Below are 23,579 nucleotides of genomic sequence, written 5' to 3' on the forward strand. Positions count from 1 at the left end.
TTCGCCACTGTACCGTCCCTTCACCGTCCCTTCGGTGTGCATTGAACACGCCACGTCATTGCCACGTCTGTGCCTCGTCCGTGCCACGTCTCCGCCCGACGTCCGTTCGGTGTGAATTCCTAACTTAACCCACGGGTTAAATTTTCATCAAATCTTCCATCCACGGGGCTTCGGAGCCGTGGATGCAATGACAGCTACCAACGCAGGCAATGACGGGATTATAAGGGTCACTCAAGAATTCGGAGTTGGCGGGACAGATTTGGGTTCGGAGGTGGCGGAACGCGGAGATAGCGGGAGCACACGCCCTAAGGTAGGCCTGTAATTGAAAGTTACTTTTCACACTGAATAAAAGTAGTTAAAATACTACCTCAACCTCACTACTGCACACTTCATTCGGGTTGAAATTTTCATTAACAAAGGTGCTCCTGTCTTTTCCACAAGACACTGAGAAGTTAGGACATGAGGGCTTTACTAACAGACATACACACACAAAAACAGAATTGAATTAGGGGATTTGCTACGCTTTAACCTAAGAAAATTACAAACAAAATAATTATTTGAAAGTTTTAATAGTGTCATCAAATTTTATGATAATCGTTTTTAGGCCTAATCAAACTGTAAAATTGGTGTAAAAAATAATTATTTGAAAGTTTTAATAGTGTCATCAAATTTTATGATAATCGTTTTTAGGCCTAATCAAACTGTAAAATTGGTGTAAATCCGTTAGCAAATATATAAATAAGCAAATAAATACACAGTCCACAAAACATTTAGACGTTAACAACGCCAAGCTTTGAAAATTCATGAAGCTCAAATCATCTTTCACTAATGTTTTATCATTTATATAGCATAAACTAACATTTTGGAGTAGAGACAGAAAACGCAAAAATTATACAGTAAGGCATCAATTAAATTGTATAAGAAATAAGGTGCAGCACTAACAATAACTATATTTGTAAATAGTGATGTGTTTGTACGTAAAAATTATTCTTACTGCTACCACCGGTTCTAAGGAGTAGCAGTACCAAAAACCAACGTTTACATTTAAGAATAAAACTATAGTAGGCCTACTTACGACCAATTCAAACTGTCCTTCTAATCAAACTGTATTATAGGTGTTAATCCGTTGGCAAATATATAAATAAATAAATACACAGGCCACAAAACATGTAACATGTAACGTTAACAACGTAAAGCTTTAAAAATTCACTATGGTTTGCTCAAAAAACTTTCACTTGATGTGGTGCAGTACTGAAGTTATTAATCTCCCTTGGTTTAAATCTTTTTTTATGTTTTTGAAAATCAAAGTTATTTCCCATTATTTGTAAGCAACTTTTAAGGTTAACATATCAATGGCAGTTTGAAGAAACCACCTATATCGAAACAAAGGTTTCTTATTTAAAAGATTACGTAATCTCTAAACGATAATCGATACATATATCTAGCAAACATTTGGAGGAAATATGATAAAAAACGCACAATTCTGGGGTTTTGGACGTTTGTAGTTTTACTTCCTAAGTAGGAAAAGTACCGATATCGTTGTCGAAATGTAAGTAATTAGAAACTAAAAGTGACACATTGGAAAAGCGAGTTTAGCTACATCTGTAATAAACCTCTGTTACGATCACAGCGAAATCAGAAAGATCTTCCAAGATCACAGCAACATCCACGATCACCCACTGCAGTTGTTATTTTTTACTTTGCAATTTACACAACTGTCCTTGAATCGCCGTTAATGAGTGGAAACCTTTTTTGTAAGCTATTGGTGACGATGATTAAAAAATGTAAGTTTCCTAGCACTATGCAACACTGATTCACGGCCTTTTCCCTAATTATCAAAACTCAAGAACAATCTTTGAACTTACAATTAATTAAACCGGGTACAACGGTTTTAATCTCACTTGGTGTAGATGTGCTTATAAAACTTGATCGGAAATGGTTGCGGTATTTGTAAACAGTATTTAATGTAAACATATCAGTGACAGCTAGCTAGAAGTGAGTGAGAACTAATCCAAACAGCTGATCATTATTTCATAATATGTAATAGTAAACATTGGGAGAAAATTTGACAAAAATCTAACAAAATTGGGTTTTTGATGGTTCGTTATTTCGTCTTCAAAGAAGAGAGGTTATGTTTTTATAGCCAAAGACACTCTCACCAATCAGTAAATACAGAAAAATGATTAGAACCTTGATCGGTACTCTAGTTTTCTAGGAGTAGGCCGCGTAAAATGACATTTCGGCGTTACAAACAGAGTCATAGAATGGACAAACAGACAGACAAACAGACATACAGACAGAAATTGAGATAAGACTCGTTTCGGCTTTCTTAGGCTATGAAACGTAAAAATAACCAAAAACTGCATGATTCTAAGCAATGTACAGACAAAACTGTAATTTTATTTATATAGAAGATAGATATTTAAAGCATGTGTGATATGGTTCCTAGTAGGAACATAGTACTAGTAGGAACACAATACTTACTGTAATGTGCATTTATCACAATTTTATGACTATAATCATTGATCGCAGCAAAAACCTTAACATCTTCTATGGTCGCTTAGACATAATTTTTGTCTTCCCACAATGACAAAATATAAACTTTTTGATCAAGTAAGCTTTGCAGACATATTCTGTGATCACGATACTAAAATCGCAATAGCTAAAGCTTGGTCCCAGCTCAATTTTTGACATGGTGTTCGGTGTTCCATCACAAATGCTTTCAAGCTGTGCTCAGCTGGGCTGGGGTGGGGTCGGCTCAATAATTGAGCCACTTGCACATCTCTATTATCCGTCAAAGTTTATATTATTCAACACTCCTTAATCTGTTAGTATAAACAAAAAACATAACAAACTCAATGTGGCCTTAGTTAAAAAGGGGTTCAATAGTTGACTTTCAAAGTAACTAAATTCTTCTCATCTAATCTCTCATTCGGTTGCAAAGCACAAGTTAGTTGCTAGTAGAAATCAATGCAACTTTATTCTGAAATAGACATATTTCGAAGGTATGATAACTACATGAAGCCTATTATCGGGAAAGGGGACAGCTTTATCGCAGAGAACAGTCCAACACTATCGAAGCTGATAATTCGTGAGCCGAGAGTTGACAACTCTGGGACGTACACGTTGGTGGTGAACAACAAGGCAATGAACGAGTCTGTCAAAGTCACTCTACTAGTCAAGGGTAAGGCAATACATACTACATAGATACTAACATAGTTAATCTTGAACAAAAATATCTTTACGTAAACAGAAATAGAAATCCTAATAGCTGAATCTACTAATAACAATGCAATTTTAAATACTAATTCTATCTTAAAAGGTTAATTAGTGGTCTATTTAAAAACATCTACTTCATCAGCACTTACAAGACAGTATCAAATGTAGTGATTGTAGTAATGTTAAAAAACGTCATGCATTACATAAACAAAAGCTGCGACGTCAATTTCGTTGCATCGAACGTGGGTAAGAACGCATAGAATAACGCAATTACTAAAGCAATTCAATGCAATAACAGTAGGCGTATTCTAACGGATACGAACCTTTGACAACTTATTTATTTTCAAAATATTCATTAAAACTTTAACTATCACACACACCGTTCATGTATCTTGGACCGTGTAGGCCCATAGACAATGTTTGGATTTTTCCAAGTCCATTTGTGATGAACACATTTGGCCAGTGTGAGCTCTTTGATGTTATAGCATCTGGTCCCGAAGCTGATTCTGAAGTTGGAGCAGCTCAAATGGAAGCCCCTCCTACATGGAGAAGGAATCTGGAAATCTTCCCCTTCGTTATACTAGTTATGGGTTTCCTTGGTGATAATGTCATAGTTTGCATTGATTCAGCGCATGCAGTACAGGTGGAAACCCTTGGGGAACAACATCCAGGGCGCAGTCTCTGTTGCCTCGGGATGATGCTGAATCTCTGCAGTCATGCTGCATTCTCTGACCTGGGCCTGAAATAGTTGGCTAATTGCTGTTAACTGGTGAGTCCTTTTGGCAGTGGAAAGCACTCATCAGTCTGTGCAACCCACAAGAACACTTATGGAAAACTCCAGTGAATACCAGTCTCCCTTTTAGACGCATCTTATTACAAGTAAATTCCCATTGCAGTTTATTCCATCCCAGGTACCACAAATGGAGGTGTGAGCCTTTTTTACCATTCATTATACTGGAATATAAATTAAGGAACTACCTACTTTTTTTAGAGATTCTCACAATGCTAACCACCTTGAATTGCAGGGGCCCCAGAGTTGCGTCTAAACAATGACATTGACGAGGCGTATTACATGCTCAACAAATCCTACTCAATAAGCTGTGATGTGTATGCTCTCCCTCGGCCCATCATCACGTGGAGCTTCCAACCCTGTCCAGGCTACCCATCATGCACCCACGAGTTCTCCATGATTCCAGTGAGCTAAAGATAGTTAATAATATAAAGTTGAACATTGTCCTTTTATATTCTGACTATTCAAAAGTCTGGTTGTGGGTAGATAGGCATCTTCATTTTCTATCCCTTCACAGTTCCTCTTCAACCACTCTCTACCATCCCACTTTTCTCTTCTCCACATCTTTCTTTACCTCGTTCATCTATCTTATTCTAGGTCTTCCTTTTATCGTTCTATTACCTTCTACACGATTGCTCAAGAAATTCTCTCTTCTCACATTTTCCTTACATGTTCAAACTTTAAACAATCTTAGCCTTTAGCACTCTTTTACCCTTTCTCCTTAGCTGTCTTCTACAACCCACCTTCTGATCTTTTGATTTATAACTAAAACACTCAACAAATCATTACTTACACAATTTTTGTGTGTTTTAAAGATGAATTAGTGCAGAGTGAGTGTAGGATGGAGTGATCTAATCTGTGTAGCTTTGTTTTTATTGAATCAGTTGATGTTTCAGCTTTGACCAGGATAATTGATTTAAAACTCAACGATTAAGAGTCCTTGGAGCCTACACGTTCTAACCCATAAAATAATTAAAAAACTACAAAGAAAATTTATAATCTCACAGTATACTAGATATTTAAATTACAATCACTTTAGTATAAATATTTTGAGATGGTAAATAACTCTTTAGTGGCTGTTTGAAATTATCCAAGATGGATATTTAATCCATTCTCCAAGGACTTTTAATAGCAGCAGCTGAGTTCAATCGAATCCTATACTCTAATACGAGCAATGTTTGCTTGTATGTATGTATGTATGTATGTCTGTATGCATGTATGTATGTATGCTTGCACCAAGATCTCGAAAACGGCTCCGACGATTTTCTTCAAATGTTGTAAATAGTTTATTTTTGGCCTAAAAACGAGTTTACTGCAGTTAGAACTGTCAACAAAAATCTAATTACGTAGAAAAATGAAACTGAAAATCACATTTTTTAACATTAGTCTTATGGGTTGCTAAGTAACGATGTTGGTTGAATTGAATAACAAGGAAAAGGTAAACAAAAGACTTGTAAGTAGTCTATCCACAGTATACTAGCAATTACAGAATACATTACAAAAGGAAAAACATCAGTTGTTACTATTGAGCAAAGATTATACTGAAGATTACTTGATACATTGTAGCAGGACTTTTTATGATTGTAGTAAAGGCTAGCAGTGTGGAGTGTGGGAACTGTATATGACGATTAGATTAAGGTATCTGCAATCCTAAAATGCTATGGGAAGGGAGGGAAACAGATCCGCGACGTAGGAAGTGGTGAAGGAATTAGTAAAGTCAAGCAGTCCGGAGTGTGGGAACTGTATATGACGATTAGATTAAGGTATCTGCAATCTTAAAATGCAATGGGAAAAATGCTATAGGAAGGGAGGGAAACAGGTCCGCGACGTAGGAAGTGGCGAAGGAAGTAGTAAAGGCAAGCAGTCCGGAGTGTGGGAACTGTTTATGACGATTAGATTAAGGTAACTGCAAACCTAAAATGCCGTGAGAAGGGAGGGAAACAGGTCCGCGACGTATGAAGTGGTTAAGGAAGTAGTAAAGGTGAGCAGTCTTGAGTGTGGGAACTGTTAATGGGGATTAGATTAGGGTAACTACAATCCTAAAATGCTATGAGAAGGGGGGAAAACAGGTCTATATCGTAGGAAATGGTGAAGGAAGTAGTAAGGCTAGCAGTGCAGAGTGTGGGAACTGTCTGTGGCATTTATGTATCTGCAATTCTAAAATGGTATAGGGAAGGAGGGCAAACAGGTCCACAACGTAGGGATTGGTGAAGGAAGTAGTAAAGGTTAGCAGTGTGGAGTTTGGAAGTGGATTAATGTATCTGCAATACTAAACTGCTTTCAAAACTATTGATTTCCCCCGAGCAAAGCTCGGTCCTCAGGTACTCATCATAAAGCTATGGCTTTTCTCAGTATTGTTAGGCGACCTTCTAATTGTTAGGGGAGAATTATAACCGCTCAGTTATGCAACTACGTACAATGATACCGTGTTTCACTCTTGGTAGCCCTTAAAATTTAATCCCTCCAACTTATATTTGGCTCCATTCTGTATATATTCTATACCTAGTCCCTTAAACAAAAAGGTTATGTTTAATTAATTATGGTTTCATTTTAAAAAATTTTAATTTTGGCTTTCTGTTGAGCATCTTTGGGATATATATTTTATACTAATTGTAAAATGTAAATTTTTAATAATTCTATGCCATAATAAACATGTTATTATATCTCTTGGCAACATTTGGGTTCACCCTCTCCCTCTCAAGGGTTAAACCTAAATGTTCAAATAGATAAGTAACTGAAAATATCAAGTTTAAAACAAGTTTTCAGGTGTTTTTTTTATAGAGTTTGACTGTAAGCGAAGCAATTGAAGAGTTGTTTTATTATAGTACACTTTTTAATCCTGGTAATTGTTTTAATAGAAAAGTCAGTACGTAGAACACGATATTGCAAACGTCAACCCTGCACAATTCAACTCCGTTGTAGAAATTCAGGCAGTAAACACAGGTATCCTGCAATGTCAGGCTTGCAACGACCTAAAGTGTAACGAAAGAAAAATCTCCATGCTTCTTACAGGTAAATTATAACATTACAAGTGGTGCATGTTAATCGAACAAAAAAAATGACAACTTATTTTATATATTCTTAGTTAGCTTGCCAATTGCCAGTTATTCCCCTTTAACTAACACCAACAAAATACAAACAAAAAAAGCAAGGTTTGGGTTGTGGTAAACTGTAAAATATTTTTTTTTCAGGATTAGTTTCACAACTTTTTTTATCATCGAGAGTTTTGTTAAATTTAAGTTACTTTGTAAGGATTTTTTTGTTTTTGACCATTTTAAAGCTTGTTTAGTACAAGAATCAAGAATACTGATATTTTTTCAATATGTTTATATACTTCCTATTGGACATAAGTAGTTGGACATCACAGCTTTCAAATCTAGGCTGAAAAAGTGCCACATAGTAAAACAATTGCATTTTTAATCCAGTTTTAATTTAGCTGTATTTTTTCCTTTTATAAGTTTTAGGTTATAATTACGTAATGCAAAATGAGATGATTAATTCTGTAAATCAGTCTGCAGTGAGAAAATCCTGGAACGGCAGGAATGTTTATTTATTTGTTATTTATAAACATTTTTGTTTTAACAATTTACATTTAATTATTAGCCTTGGAACTGTGTTAATAACAAAGAATGGCTGACACGCACCTCGTTCGACAATCCTTGCCACGTAGAGTAGTAGTATATATCGTAAAATTTGCTACATATATCTTTTGGTGGTTGAATCACTGCCATCATCAGCCTAACAAATAGATTCCTTTAACTTAGTTTACATAACACAATAACTAAGACAATCTATGGTCTATCTTGGATAGTTTTCATTTTTTTTTTTGGTGTTGGGCCTTTGTGTAAACTTTATTTAATTTATTCTGATAATACCTTGAGAGGTGGATTCCTTTTTTATATTGACGATGGTGGAGTTCTAATAACTGCCAAGAAATATGTAGCAAGCTTTACTACTTGCTACCCTACAAACAATGATCAATTATCTTACAACAATTTAGATTCGTTATCTGATGGTATGTTGAGACAAAAAGGACATTTCTGTGCAGAGATAGAGTTTTATTGATAATATGTTACAGATGTAGAAGGTGGTATGTCTATTGATGCACCTGAGTTAGTGGTAGAAACTGACAACGTAACTTTGAGTTGTGGTGCCTCTAAATACAACTACACAGGCACTCCAGGTTGGGTTAAAGTGGAAAAAAGTGGAGCAACTTCTGAGTTCAAAGGTTGGTGATGTCCTATTCTGTCCTCTTATAAACAACGTCGTATTATTTTAATTTTATAAACTTGGGGACCCATGCGCAATTTGCACATTTTAATATGGTTCAAAACTCAATTCCAATGTTAAAATAACAAGGCCATAGCCTGCCATTTTAATTTTTAAAGATCTAGATTAGTTATGGACGAATCCAAGAAAATGTTGGTACCAGATCCGGATCTTGAAAAATTCGAATCCGGATCCAGATACGTACTGTCATAAGGACGGGTTGAAAAAAAAACATCATATTTACAGAAATCCAATTTAAGTCATACTGTTTAAAATTAAGTTGGTAATGTTTAAGGTTGATGTAATAATAGAATAATATAGCTTATATGGCTAGGCAATGTCACAGAATATGTCTACGTCTATAAATTATTTGAAAAAATTCTTTTCCTACAGTTACCTAACAATGTACATGTTCCCTCACTCATTTGAGAAAGCAAAGTGGCCAATTCACTCATCAGTGAGACAATGTTAACATTGTCCGTCTCTAATTACTTTGTCTCACTCCAGATTTGCAACGTGAAGGCACGAGATAGTGAGCGCGTAACATGCAGACAAGGTCGTATGCGCGCTAAATACGTTGGCAGCACTGGCTGTAAATCAGCTGGTCAGCTGTTGTACTGTTGTATAATTAAATGTCATATTAAAAATTCACTTCTGTGTAAAAATGTGTTACTTTTCTTTATCAATTTATTTGTTTTATGGTAACTGTAGGAAAAATATAATGTGCAACTCGAGTGCAAAGTGCAATTGCCTCACTCGAGAAACCATTCCTCACTCGCCTACAGCTCGTGAGTAAGTATTTCTCTCGAGTGAGTCAATTGCTCACTTTGATCACTAGTTGCACAAATAACTATTGAAAAGCTAATGAATGGTGAAAATCATAGTTCGCTATCTCTTTTCTATCTAAAATAGTAGCCAATATTAGGATTACATTGATTTTTTCTTATCATAATCCTTTTATTATAAAATGAAACTTTCTGTTAAGTTTGCACGACCGCTAAAAGGGTATCTCTGTATATTTACTTAGACAAATATTAGATGGGGGGTCTTAACTTTTTATTCATCCTGTATGGACACAGATAGTCTTGTGTATGGATACGAAATTAATGGGAGAAATTTTAACAAATTCAAAAAACAACTTAAAAGATTTCTCAACCCAAAAGTTTTCTGCTCCCCCGAAAATTTGTGCAAAATTATACTTGCAAAGTCATCATTTTAAGCATTCTGACAAAGAAAAAGTGTAATATCATGTAATCTGAAAATGGGAGTTAAAGTGCAAAGCTTCCTTTTTTGGGTCGGTTTAATTTATAGTTATTTTCTTGTTGGTTTATAAAAATCCTTAAAGCTTGTTAAAATAATTCAGAAAATACCTTACAGAATATTCTTAAAGTTATTACCTGTAGTGAGAAATCCGTCCTAAGATAAAATGTGCCAAACAACCACTAAAAACAAAGAATCAATTGTATAAAATTAAAAAAATTCTACCACAACAACTATAATAAAACAAAAATTTCAATTTTCCAAAAAATTGTCAATGCAATATTGCTTAAGATAGAGACTGAGAAATATATTGGAAAGTAGGGCCCATAGGCACGAGGTTCAATCACTTTCTTATTGATTGTCTTGTTTTGAATTCCTAGCATAGATGTGACTTGTGTATGTAGTTGTTTTTATCCCACAATTGGGAAATGACCACCTGGCATTGGGGGAATGGGAGTCTTTTTGGTTCAGCTACGGCTACGATCATAATTTTATGACACATCACTCATGCCAACGCAGGCAGTACAAAAACCTCTCACGGGCCGTAGTTTGGAGACCCCCTGATATCTATATATCTAATTCCGTAAGCCCAAAATTTTACAATGATATTGTGAGCGAACGGGAGGCCGTAGAAAGCTGGGAGGGGTCTCATTTTAAAGGTCCTGGCATGAAATCTTCATGCCTTGAAAATTATTCATTTTTCTTAATTATGAACCAAAAGGTTGTTTTGGAATAAAATAGTTTACATTTAAATAGCATGGGAATCTAGGTCATGTCTGATTTGTTTACTTTAAAACATGTGGTTTAACTTTATTTAAAGCATATGGTAATGTAATATACTATTACTTTTTAAAATTATAAGGGTCTGGAATAGTTAATGGAGTACGATTGGTTGTGTTAAGTATGTCTGAAAATAGTGTAAAGTTAGGATTAATTACTGGAGTTGGTAAAGGGAACATATTTTTCAAACATCTAACATCTAACCTACATATCCTAATATGCCGTTTAAGTTTAAAAGGATTCAATTCCCATTGCGATTAGCTTTCGCTATTACTTATTATAAAAGCGCAAGGCCAAACCTTCACAAAAGTTGGCATTTATTTGAAGAAAAAAAAACAGTGTGTACCCATGGTCAACTTTATGTTAATTTTTTGTTTTGTCGGGTAAAGCGGCCAGATGATATTAAAATAGTACTAGAACCAAATAAAGACCAAGGAATCGACCAAAATAGATACTTTACAAGAAATGTTGTTTTCAGAGAGATTTTGTTATGGTGGCGTTTTATAATTTGGAGGATGACATTATCTCTGTGCGTTTTATCTAAGTGGATATTTAATTAATAGTTATTCAGATTATTATTGAAAATGTTTCATAGTTGTATTATGACTAGAAAGTTTATATAAACACACCTAATGTACAGTCCTTTGGAATTTTTATATTAAACAGAGCAGACATCAAAATGCTTTATGCAGGTATGTAATAACTATTATACATATTATAATATACAAAAATGTTAAACAATAATTCAAGGTAGGGTAACCCATGAGACTAATAATTTGTACAAAATAATTACTAGAATATATATATATATATATATATATATATATATATATATACACATATACAGGGTGAATAAAAAGTCAAGACCCCCCTCTCTAATATTTGTCTTAGTAAATATACAGAGATATCCTTTTGGTAGTCGTGCAATATAAGCAGGAATTTTCATTTTATGATTTTGAAATTGTTAAATGTCCCCCCAAAAGGGGGGATTTTGGGAGCAATTCAAAATTTTTAAATGTAAACTCCCTTTAAGTGACACCTCATTTTAAAGTGTTTACAAAAATGTAAAGAATGGTAAAAACCAGAGCTCGCTATCTCTATTCTGTCCAAAATGGTAGCCCGTCAAATGTTATGGAAAATCAATGGTAATATTTGTTTGTAGTTGTAATATTGGCTACGATTTTAGACAGAAGAGAGATAGCGAACTCTGGTTTTCACCATTTTTAAAGTTTTTGTAAACACTTCAAAATGGCGTGTCACTTGAAGAGGGTTTGCATTTAAGAGTTTTGAGTTGCCCCCCAAAATCCCCCTTTTTGGGGGACACTCAAAAGTTTTAAAATAATAAAATGAAACTTCCTGCTAAGATTGTAAGACCACCAAAAGGATATTTCTGTATATTTACTTACAAAAATATTAGATGGGGATCTTATTCATCCAAAGGGGCTATTGCCCCTACAAGCCACTAGTAGATAGTAACTTAATTCAAGTTACGAGAGTGAGCAAGTCGTTTGTATGAGCAATTAATTGCACATACAACCTGGACTTAATGTACAGCTGGACTGTAGTTTCCCATAATCCACCAGTGTTTGAAAGTTACATATATAGAGAGTACTTGGCAATAAAACTTTAATGCCAGTAATACACTATTAAATTTACGATTTCTAGGTGTGAAGAGCGAAACAAAATATTCTTACTTCAACAAATTAAACTTACCACGGGTGGGTAAAAACCATTCAGGAGTCTACATTTGCTCAGCTAAGTTGAGTTATGAAAGAAACAGGGCCCATACTAAGGAGTTCACCTTGGATGTTAAAGGTCAGATTTAATTTATTGATGAAGTTAGTATTTTAGGGCCTTCACACAAGGCTGTAGTGATGTATTGATTGATCTAATTAATTAAGATTGGAGTCTTAATTTTCATTGAAACTTAGGTTAAGGTTAGTCTATCATTCAAAATAGCGCTTAATCCTTCAAGGCTGATATATCATTAGTCTTATGTGATTTAAGTAAGGCTTTTGACACGGTTCCTTTTGATATCCTATCTAACAAACTACAGTACGTTTTTATGGCATCACTAATGATGCCATGCTTCTAATTTCTTCGTATTTATGTACCGGTAATAGACTTCAATTTGTATTGATTAAGAAAAAATGTTCTAAAACTGAAAAAGTTGAAACCGGTGTTCCTCAGGGCTCTGTACTAGGGCCATTTTTATTTAACGTCTACATTAATGATCTTCCTATAAATATAAATACACAATCTGTTATATATGCGGATGATACAACTTTACTCGCTTACCATTCTAATTTAACAACCCTGCGCTTAATTAGTCAAGAGGCTGAACATAGAGCATATGATTGGTTTTCTGCAGACTATCTTGTAATTCTGATAAATCACAATATATAACAATCAGTCTCAAAACAGAGGTAAAATTTGAATCAGTTAAACTTTTAGGATTTAATTTGGATTCAAAATTAAATTGGTCATCGCACATAAAATCTGTTTGTAACAAAATTTCAAGAGTGAGGTGCTTGCTGTGGAAACTTAAGGATTTTTTGTTAGTCACTAGCAGAGTACCCGTCCTTCGTACGGGGTTGGCATATAAGTATGAAATGCGTATTGCAGTTATATTCAAGTTTTGCGTTTTCAATGATGGAGGACACAATTTGATAAAATTTGCTTCTTTAAATTACGGTATACAATAATATTACACTTCTATCATAGCCATAATGTTCTACCACTTCACCTAAACAATAGAGAAAAATTAATTATTAAAAATTCGCAAAATATCACAAATTATTCATGAAATAAAAACATAAGCAACTGTAAACAATCATACTTTGACAGTTCTCATTGCGTATCACAACTTTTTGTTGCTGCTTAGTTCAAATTAGCTGTTTTCATAAATGCCAAAAAATAGTGCTGCTTCCTGTTGGTAAATCTTACAACTTAACAACAATTTACTTGTTAATGCTTTTGCATATAATAGAACCAACTTTTTTAGTTAAAACAGCTGACAAAATTCTTTAATTCCCTTTAAATATGAATACTCATAAGTTAACATGGGGAACTACAGAGCCACTGGGGCGGAGCCCGAAAGGATTTTTGAGATAAGAATATGCCTATATGTTAATCGGGAATGTAAGCTATCATTGTGCCAAATTTCAGCCCAATCCGTCCAGTGGTTATTGCGTGATTGGACTTCATACACACAAACAAACAAACACACAAACTTTCACATTTAGGATTAGTAAGATTGTGTTTTAATAAAAAATCTTGACTGAAACATCACTTTGAATATAGTGATATAATCAAATAACTCCAGTCTGACTGGACCCAACTGACGGACAGTTGACTGAGGAATTGCGGATGCAACTGTGACTGAACTGTGACTGGACTGATAAGTGTGAATCGATCTTTATGTCAATTTTTATCTTACTCGAAGGAAACCCTGTTGTTGTTGGCAAATTATTGTCTATCCTTAATGCACTTATATGTCGGTTTAATCCTTTCAAAATTTTTGGGACAATTTCCAATTCTTCTTAGATTGGTTCAGTATTTTTTACAACAGGGACTGTAGACTCAACTGTGACATTTAAACAACTCATAAACAAGATCATCACATAAGCATACGCATAAAAAAAGCTCTAGGTGATAGGAGAATCTCCTATCACCTAGAGCTTTTTTATGCTTTTTATAACAGTAGCAACTTCCTCTACTGTTACAGGAATTGGAAAAAGGTGATTCTGCATATTCTTTAGTGCATCCATAAGTGTTCCCTCGACTTAGGAGTATTTTAGCAATGTTGGGTGAAAACATTCTAAGTATTCTACAGATTTGTTGGCATATGTTAACAAAATAGTTTGTCACCGTTTTCATGCTCTAAAGAATTTTTTTTACATTCTTTTTTAATAAACTCTAATCTTTTATAATATCATGTTGGTTTTTCAGTTTTAGAGATTCATCTGTTAGGGTAATATTGTCTACTCATTTCTTTTGCATTTTGTATATCTTCCGTGTTGCTAAAAAAAGTATGACCATTTGCTTCATCCGTTGCGTCGCCTCAGAAACCTCTTTTTTAATTCTGAAACGTCCCATGAGTGCCTAAAGGAGTCGGTGGTTATACATGTATATAAAAATACCCCCCCCATAGCAATCCTGCAGACTAAGCGAATTTCCATTTTCTTGGCTGGATTTCTAGTAAGATATTCCCTTAAAATTGTCAGATTTATTTCCTATTTAACATAAATTTTATGAGTAGGCCTACTTAGGTTTGCTGCTACATGGAAGGTGTGATTTTTATTGAAATGTTGATTGCTTTGTATGAAATAAACAAAATTGACAACTTTGATTAAAATATATCCACAAACAAGCAAAATACAAAAGTTTTTTTATTCCCCTTAAGAATAACATGGGAATTTTAAATATTTTGGGTTATCTCCACAACCGACAAGTTATTGTAATGTAAAGGTTCTTTTTATGTCACCTTAGATACATCGGTATCTGAAATCAAGACAGGAAATTTAAATTTTGTAACTGGATTATGTTTTAATTAACAATACAATTAGCCTAATGAAATAATATTTTTTCATCTGTAATGCATGAGACACAGTCAAATTATGTTAATACATGCTAGTTAAAATAGTTTAACATTCATTTTCATAAACGGTTTTGTCTCTTGTTTACAATCTGACCATTGTTAAGCAACCAACCGAAGGTACTCACATCGTATGGACATTATATGTTCTATATTGAAGAGAATAAAGTACATGCTATGACATATTTTGTCTCACAAACTCTAATATTCAGTCTTTGAAACTATATCATAAGCTACAGCAGAAAACTTAGCTTGGAGTATTTAGGGTGTTTATTTGCAGTTTTTACAAACTATTTTGCCGTTTTATGCTTACACTTATAACTTATTTTTAAGAGTAGATTTATCAGTTGAATTCATTAGTTTTGAATAAAAATATAATTTTTTTGGGCCTAACAAAAAAAATAACGATGCGTCTATCGGCAGTTAATAGATAAATTATTTAAATTTAAATGTTTGAGGAAAACTGATGTCGAATATAGGATAATAAACTATAAAATATGTTATTAGTTATTAGGTATAAAGACTTATATTAACATATAATCGAGTTTTATACAATGGCTCAGCTTTGAAAATTGTCAGTACAGAAAGGATACTATTTTTAAATGTAGAATCTTTATATTAGTTATTTTTTTACTGTGTCAGTAATGCGAGTATATTTAGGCCTACAATGGTTTTCAATGACAAATTGTTGTGCGAATAGCACCAACACGTGAGCATAATAAAATATTATTATATCATTTGTTTTGTTGCATATTCTAGACTGTATTTTTTAATATACTGGAAATTGTACATATATGTAGGCCTATATAAATTTTTTTTCTCCTACGAATTAAACACCACGAGCAATGCTTAGTCTTTTGGTGATATATATAAAGATATATATATGCATATAGAACGTTTTGAACGAATAGCGTGCTTGGCCTCGCAGTGAAAAGTATGTTGGTCCCGAGTCTAGGTCTTACAGTGAGCAATTTTTTCGGTTAAATAAAGATTTTTACTGTACTACCTATTTATTCAGTTAAATATTTAGCACAACTTTTTTTTTAAGTATATTTTCTCTTATAAGCAAGGTTTTTTCTATTTAATTTTATAGCTTTTATAGTGTATACATATATAGGCCCTACATTTGATAACGCACCAATTCTAAATATTATATGTAACAAAAGTTTTGTGGAATCAATCATATCTATATTATTTCTATGTTTCAGGGGAAGAGTGTATCTCGAACGATGAGTGCTCTTCAGGAAAGATATGCATAGCTAAGAAATGCACAGATCCTTGTGACGGAGTGTGTGGGATGAACACAATATGTTTGGTACTAGAAGGAGCTCCTGTGTGTTCCTGTAAAGCTGACTACGAAGGAGACCCGTTTACGGAATGCAAGCCAGGTATGTGGGACTACATGTACAAGGTTACAAGCTCTTTGGGGTTTGTTGTGTCTAAATTAAATAAACTTTAAGCGTTTGAGAAATATATTTTAACATTGTAAAATGTATAAACACTGAAACAAAACATTAAATTGTAGAACTGACTCACACAGAAAAACAATAAAAATAATTAACCAATCAGCTGGTATTAAAATATAGGAAAATAGAATATTATTAATTGATACAAGATTGAATATATATCAACTCTCCCCTCTTAATTCTTAGGGAGGATCTGGTCAGTGTGTCTGGTCCATATCAATCCATTGTCCATTTTTATTCTGTACATGACATTGCCCACTCGACTGATGATCTCTCCTAATCTCCACTTTTCTTTGGATGCATAGTTCCTGGCTTGCACCTTTTGTCCCACACTGAACTGTCTTCCAATCTTCCTTTGTTCAACTCTAAACCATTCTGTTTTATCTGACATGACGTTTAGTTTAGTTCTGATGTCTCTGCCAAACATCATCTTGTATGCAGACATTCCAGTTGTAGAGCTTGGTGCCTTCCTCAGCTGTGTGACTAATGCGTCGATCTTTGATTGTATGTCACCTCTCTCCCCCACCATTGAATTTAGCCCCTTCTTCACGGTTTGTACGAATCTTTCTGCTTGTCCATTGCTAGAAGGGTGAAATGGTTCGCATGTTCTGTGACAAATTCCATTTTCTTTCAAATAGTTTTGAAAAGCCGTGCTGGTGAATTGTGTCCCGTTGTCTGTAACGACTGTCACTGGAAGACCAAACGTTGTAAATAGATGCTGTAGCTTTTTGATACACCATTCTGCTGTAGTAGATTTTGTATGTAATATTTCTAGCCATTTAGTATGGGCATCAATGATGACTAGGAAGTAATTTCCATTCATGGGCCCAAGGAAATCTAAGTGTATTCTCTTTCATGGTCCAGATGGTTCCTCCCAAGGGTGAGTCCTGTCTTTTGGAGGTTCATTTCTCTTCTGGGAACATATCTTACAGTTTCTGACCAACTCTTCAATGTCTCTGTCCACATTCTTCCAGTACAAATAGCTTCTTGCCATTGCTTTCATTTTTGTCATCCCAAGGTGGCCCACATGTAGTTCTTTGAGTACTTCTTTCTGAAGAGATGAAGGTATCACAACCCTTATACCTCGAAAAACACATCCTTTGTGTAATGTGTACTCGTTGTTGTTTAATCCCATTGTCTCAAGATCATCTCCATTTTCAAGGGCTATCTTGACTTTAGAGAAAAACGTATCCTTTTTCGTATGTTCTGCAATTGTCTCTTTGGTAAGTGGTAGCATAGATATTTGATTCATCTGAAATTTTGAATAGAGATCTTCACCTTCTTCTAACTTTTCTACTGGGAATCTTGAAAGAAAATCTGCATTGGAGTGGTCTGAAGTTTTTCTGTATTCTATTTTATAGTCAAAACCAGCAAGGAAAAGAGCATAATTTAACAAACGTGTAGCTGACATTGCAGGTAGGGATTTTGAAGGATGAAAAATAGATACAAGAGGTTTGTGGTCTGTGACAAGAATGAATTTTCTGCCATAGCAGTATGGAAAGAACTTTTTCACACCCCAATAAATGGCAGTCGCTTCTTTGTCAATTTGACTGTATTGATTCTCACTTTTAGTCAGTGATCTAGATGCAAAGGCAATTGGCTTTTCTGTTCCATCATTTAGCCGGTGTGAAATTACAGCTCCTAAGCCAGTTGGTGATGCATCTGTTGACAGTATTAAAGGTAATGACGGATTGTAGTGGATTAGAGTTTTGTCTTTGGCAATGTCCATTTTAACAGATTCAAAACTTCTTTCACATTCATCAGTCCATTCAAATTTCTTGCCCTTCTGTAAGAGTTTGTTCAATGGGTTTAGTTTCTCTGCCAGTTTAGGTATGAACTTATTGTAGTAGTTTGCCAAACCTATGAAAGAACGTAATTGGTTGACATCACGAGGTCGCTTTGCTTCAACAATCGCTTTTACCTTTTCAGACCCTTTTTGAAGTCCATTTTCATCAATTGTATGACCTAAGTAAGCAATCCTTTTCTGAAAGAATTTACACTTTTCAAAATTCAATCTAAGGTCATGTTCCCTCATTTTATCAAGGACTAGCTTCAATCTTTGCACAGTTTCTTCATAATTTGATCCTTGTATGATAATGTCGTCAAAGAAGCATTTAACACCGCTAATTCCTTGTAGTATTCTGTCCATGAACCTTTGCCATACTGATGGTGCTACTTTAACCCCAAACATCATTCTGTTGACTTTGTAAAGACCTTTTTCAGTACTTATAGTTTGCATATTTGAACTCTCCTCGTCCATTTGCATGTGCAGGTAAGCATTGCTTATGTCCAAGGTACAAAATAGCTTGCCTCCATTCATTTCCGCGAAAATGTCCTCTATCCTAGGTATTGGATGTTTGTCGTCTTGTATTACTTTATTCAGTGTAGTTTTATAGTCTGCACATATTCTTACAGATCCATTGGGTTTAACCACTGGGACAATTGGTGTTCCCCACTGAGCATTGTTCACCTTAGTGATTATACCGGCATTCTCTAGTCGATTGAGTTCGTCTTCTACTTTTCCTTTCAGTGAGTATGGAACTTGTCTGGGTTTGATGAAAATGGGCTTGCAACCTTCTTGAAGGGATAAATGAACCTTTTCATTTGGAATACATCCAATTTCCTTTTTGAAAACATCAGAGAATTCTGTAAGGAGTTTAGAAAGATCACACGAGTTTTCTTGAATAGTTCGGATATCCCCAATTTTTAAGTTAATCTCTCTAAGCCACTCTCTTCCGAAAATAGGTTCAACATTTTGTCCAATAACATACAGCTTACCAAAGTATGCTTTGTCTTTGAAGTTAAACTCGACATATACTACCCCCTTTGGTTCGATAAGTTCGCCCGTGTAAGTTCTTAGTTGTACATGAGTTTGAAATAGCTTTTTACTCAAATTTAGTTTCTTATAATCCTTGTATGATATTGACGATAAAGCTGCTCCTGTGTCCAATTCCATTTGAATTGGATTTCCTTCTAGTGTAACTTCAACCATGAACTTGTCAGAACCATTCATTTGTATCTTATATGTGTCGTACGTTGCGTGGTCAATATCATTTACATTTTCACTGTCCTCGATCTGGTTGATATGCCTAGCTCTGTTCTTTGCCATGCAGACCCTGGCTAAGTGACCAACCTTATTACAAGAATTGCAGAATTCATCCTTGTACCTGCAACTGTAAGCTTTGTGGCATTTATCCCCGCATCGATAGCACCGTCCACGTAGTTGGTCAAATGTAGAACGAACTGTATGATATCTTTCGGTCTTCTTGGCTGGGCCTTTGCTTGCATATTGTTGTTGTTCCGGCATCTTTCTTTCAGTACTTCCTGTTAGCTTAAGAACAGCAGCTGTTGTAGGATTTGATATAATGCTGCTCTCAAGTCTTGAGGATTCGAAGGAAATTGCAGCTTGTACTGATTCTTTGAAAGTACTTGTTTCTTTTTGTAGTAACTGCCCTCTTACATCATTATCTTTAAGTCCTCTAACAAACTGCATTCTTAGTAACATGTCTGATACCGATTTCCCACATTCACATTGAAAACAACAATCCTTTGCTAGTCTCTTCAGTTCCATTGAAAAATCCATCATTGATTCGTCTTGCTGAACATGGCACAAAAATTTGTGTTGAAGAGATATAACACTAGGTAACGGTTCCAAATAATCCTTTAACACTGTTACCACATTTTTGTAATTCATCTTGTATGGATCATCTGGAGAAACAAGGTCTTGAAGCTGTTCATGTAGTTTTGGTGGAAGCACTGCAAGTAATGTGCAAAGTTTGGTTTTACCGTCGGAAATTTCCTTCAAGGAAATAAAGTTTTCAAATCTTTTAACGAAGTTTGTAAATGATTCTCCTTCATCGAACGGAACAAAAGCAATATTTGATTTAACAGAAGGGTGTAGACCTACTGAAGACTGATTAGTAACTGTGGTAGGGGATTGCAGTTTGTTTCTTAACACTACTTCGGTTGTAATGTACAGCTCTTCAATTTCACTTCTGCTAGTTGCTAATTGCTCAATATCTTCTTCATCAACTAAAGATTCAAGTTCAGATTGAGCATTTTCGAATCTGTTCCAATATATCTGTAATGAAGACAACCGCACTGTGACTTCATCACTACTCATGTCTTCTCTAGCTGTTTTATTTTGTACAATTGCATTGTAAGCTTTCCTAATTTGAATTTTGACTGCAGTTAATACCTTTTTAAGCTTAAGTATTTCACTCATCCTCGTCGCCAATGTTGTGTCTAAATTAAATAAACTTTAAGCGTTTGAGAAATATATTTTAACATTGTAAAATGTATAAACACTGAAACAAAATATTAAATTGTAGAACTGACTCACACATAAAAACAATAAAAATAATTAACCAATCAGCTGGTATTAAAATATAGGAAAATAGAATATTATTAATTGATACAAGATTGAATATATATCAGGGTTGTATATTGAATATAAAGGAAAGGAGAAGTCGAAAGTTCACAACGCTAGAAAAAACAGTTAAAATACAATTATAAAACATAGTTCCTTTTATTCATCCGCTTTTCATAGCTAATGAATTTAGCCAATTGAGTATAGCTAGTGAATTTAATGCTCAGAACTTACAAGTCTCAACGTTCACAAACTTAAATAAACCATCTTCTGGATGCTGCAGTTTTAACCCAATGGTTTTAGATGGTTACAGAAAATCTTACTATATGTTTTAGGATGAAAATATGAATATATGTACTTGGTAATTTGAGGGGCTAATTTACTCATTTACTCATTAAGAGGTAATTTTACGTCTTATCGGTTTTTATAGGAAACATCACAATAATGTCAATAACTTTTCAATCGTAATTTGTACAGCATTGGGAGTTGTGTAATTTCTTTCAGGGTTAAATGACCCATATTAAATTTCAGTTCAAACTGTTTAGGTTGTTTTTGTACAAATCCAATTTTCTTTATTTTATGAGGTTTTAAAACCCACCATCACTAAAACCATAACTTAAAAAACTTAAACAGCTGGAGGCACTATGGATTAGTAAAACTCGGACCACAGGTGCAGTCTTTAAACCTGTACAAATCCCCCTACACACCACTTACACAAACGCACGCACAACTTTTACAACCACTTTTTTGTGTTTGGGGGACCCATAACATATAATCTCATAGCTTTTGACAAAGAGAAATACTTCTATAAGTTTAGGAGTATAAAGTAAAGGGAGATGGGAGGTTTTAGATATAATAAAAATAACCCTTTTATAATACAACACTGTTCGTTCCGTCTTAGCTGTTATCTTTTAATACATCTGGTCAAATTCTTTGTTACATACATAAATTTTACATTACACTTTATATTAACATACCTTGTTTAAGATATATTGTTTGTATTTATAGTTAATGCAGAATGCACGGACGACTCCATGTGTACAACAGACAAGACCTGTATTGGCCACAAGTGTGTAGACCCTTGTCTGGACTATTGTGGGCTCAATACTGTGTGTAGAGTGGTCAACCATCGACCAGTGTGTGCCTGCCTCAAAGGATTCTTCCTCACTCTAGACAAAGGCTGCAATCCCAAGTGTAAGAAAATATTTGTACTGTTAAAATCTAACTTAAAAAAATGCAATGGATTTACTCTGTAGGATATTAGATATTACTAGATTGTAGGAGGGATGTGTTTTGGAAATGTTCTGAGGTTTTTTCTGTGGAGAGGAGGTTGAAATGATTTTACGCACACTGGGAGGCTCAATATTCTTTTAGCAGTGCCAGACCCCTGCTGGCACAATGTCCCCGTATTACCGGCAAAAAAAACCTCACCTCCTAGGACACTTGCCTAGAACTGTTTAGAAAATTACTTGTGGCTAGGCCTCTTTAATTATGCCCTTAGGACTTTTCTTCTTATTTTCTTCCAAAGGCTAAGGCCGATGGAGATCGAACTTCTTTGCCCCAAGTATGGCCTCGGAACAGTTCCAGGTGCCCTTCCCCCGGAGCATAGCTCCAACGTTGTTGCTAGAAGTGATACCTACGACAATATCAGAGATCAAACAGGCCCGGTGGATATACCACTTTGTCACAAAAGGTGTGTTCGGCCATGTCCGTGATGCCGGGACAGGACAGACAGTCCGAGTTGGCGGTCTTCCCAATTCCGTGCAAGAAATTCCGGAAGTACCCGTGACCTGAAAAAATCTGGGTCACAAAATACCCAACCTTACAATGTTTCCATTCAAACAGTGGTCCATGTGATGAGTTAAGGGAATGAGCCTGGCAGGGTCAACTCGACGCCTCATTTGCGCTGCTAGTGGTTGAAACTGCGGCCGTACTCTTCTCTGGCACCAGTCTCTCTGCTTACTTCTCCTGCGGTAGATCGCTTGTCACTCCTTCGCAAGGTGGAAGATTGGAAATACACTTGCAATCACTGGAACTGTAGGTTCGGAGATCTTGCGGTAAGCAGAAGAAACTCGCATCATTATTCCGAATTTTAGCTCTGCCTCTTTGACGTTTCTTATTGCCATTAGAGTAGTGACATCGTCGGCCTAGCCAACGAAGGTGGTCTCATCGGGCATTTCAAGTCTTCAGACTGTCGTAAAACAAGTTCCAGGGATCAAGTCCTAAGGTTAATCCTTGTGCAGCCTCAGAAACTATGGATATCCGAAGCTAACCTTCGAAGGTGTCAAAAAGGAAGACGGTCCGAAAGGTAGGACTCTACATATTTTGTAGAAGGTAAGGAGAAAGGCGGAACGTATGCTTAAGTGCCCGCAGCATATTGCTCTACCTGGCAGAGTTGAACGCGTTCTTAATTTTAAATATTTTGTAAGCAAACTTGATAAATGTTGAAATAATAACCAACCAACATGCACAAAACTTCTTTGAGTAGAGAAAGATAAGAGACGTAATCTACGGCAGGAATAGGCGTGATAATGGTGAGCTTTAGTCACATTCTGCATAACTTTTACCGTTACATTTTTCCTTATGCTGTTAAATAGATTCTGGTATACTAGTCCAACAGAACGTGTTGAATGGCTCCAAAATCATTCGTTTATTGGATTGTTCTTATTATTGGATTCACATTGATGCTGGTATGTCAGAGCAAAAATTGTTGGATAGCTTCAACCCTGCAACAGTTCTAGTGTTGTATTGTAATCTAGGATCCTATAGAATGGCGATCCAACATATATTGGATAGCTCTTACAGCTGTATATTTGTAATATTTTTGTG

The 23,579-nt window shown here is 35.1% G+C and overlaps 1 protein-coding gene across 7 annotated transcripts in view; it reads left to right on the forward strand.

The window, feature by feature from the left end:
• LOC128982006 (vascular endothelial growth factor receptor 1-like) overlaps positions 1-23,579 on the forward strand; it is a 137,284-nt gene that overhangs the window by 37,269 nt on the left and 76,436 nt on the right. For 6 of the 7 annotated variants that reach the window (XM_054401039.1, XM_054401038.1, XM_054401037.1 and 3 more), the window contains exons 5-11: positions 3,006-3,184; positions 4,245-4,414; positions 6,868-7,021; positions 8,088-8,237; positions 11,984-12,133; positions 16,124-16,303; positions 21,759-21,944. In XM_054401039.1, coding sequence (XP_054257014.1) covers positions 3,006-3,184; positions 4,245-4,414; positions 6,868-7,021; positions 8,088-8,237; positions 11,984-12,133; positions 16,124-16,303; positions 21,759-21,944 — 1,169 coding nt within the window. The remainder of the gene's footprint in view (positions 1-3,005; positions 3,185-4,244; positions 4,415-6,867; positions 7,022-8,087; positions 8,238-11,983; positions 12,134-16,123; positions 16,304-21,758; positions 21,945-23,579) is intronic. The other variant, XM_054401042.1, reaches the window with a different exon arrangement.

This window comes from Macrosteles quadrilineatus, unplaced genomic scaffold (genome assembly GCF_028750875.1).
Source record: "Macrosteles quadrilineatus isolate MER2022 unplaced genomic scaffold, UCM_ALF_1.0 Scaffold_77__1_contigs__length_550361, whole genome shotgun sequence".
Lineage (NCBI taxonomy): Eukaryota > Metazoa > Arthropoda > Insecta > Hemiptera > Cicadellidae > Macrosteles > Macrosteles quadrilineatus.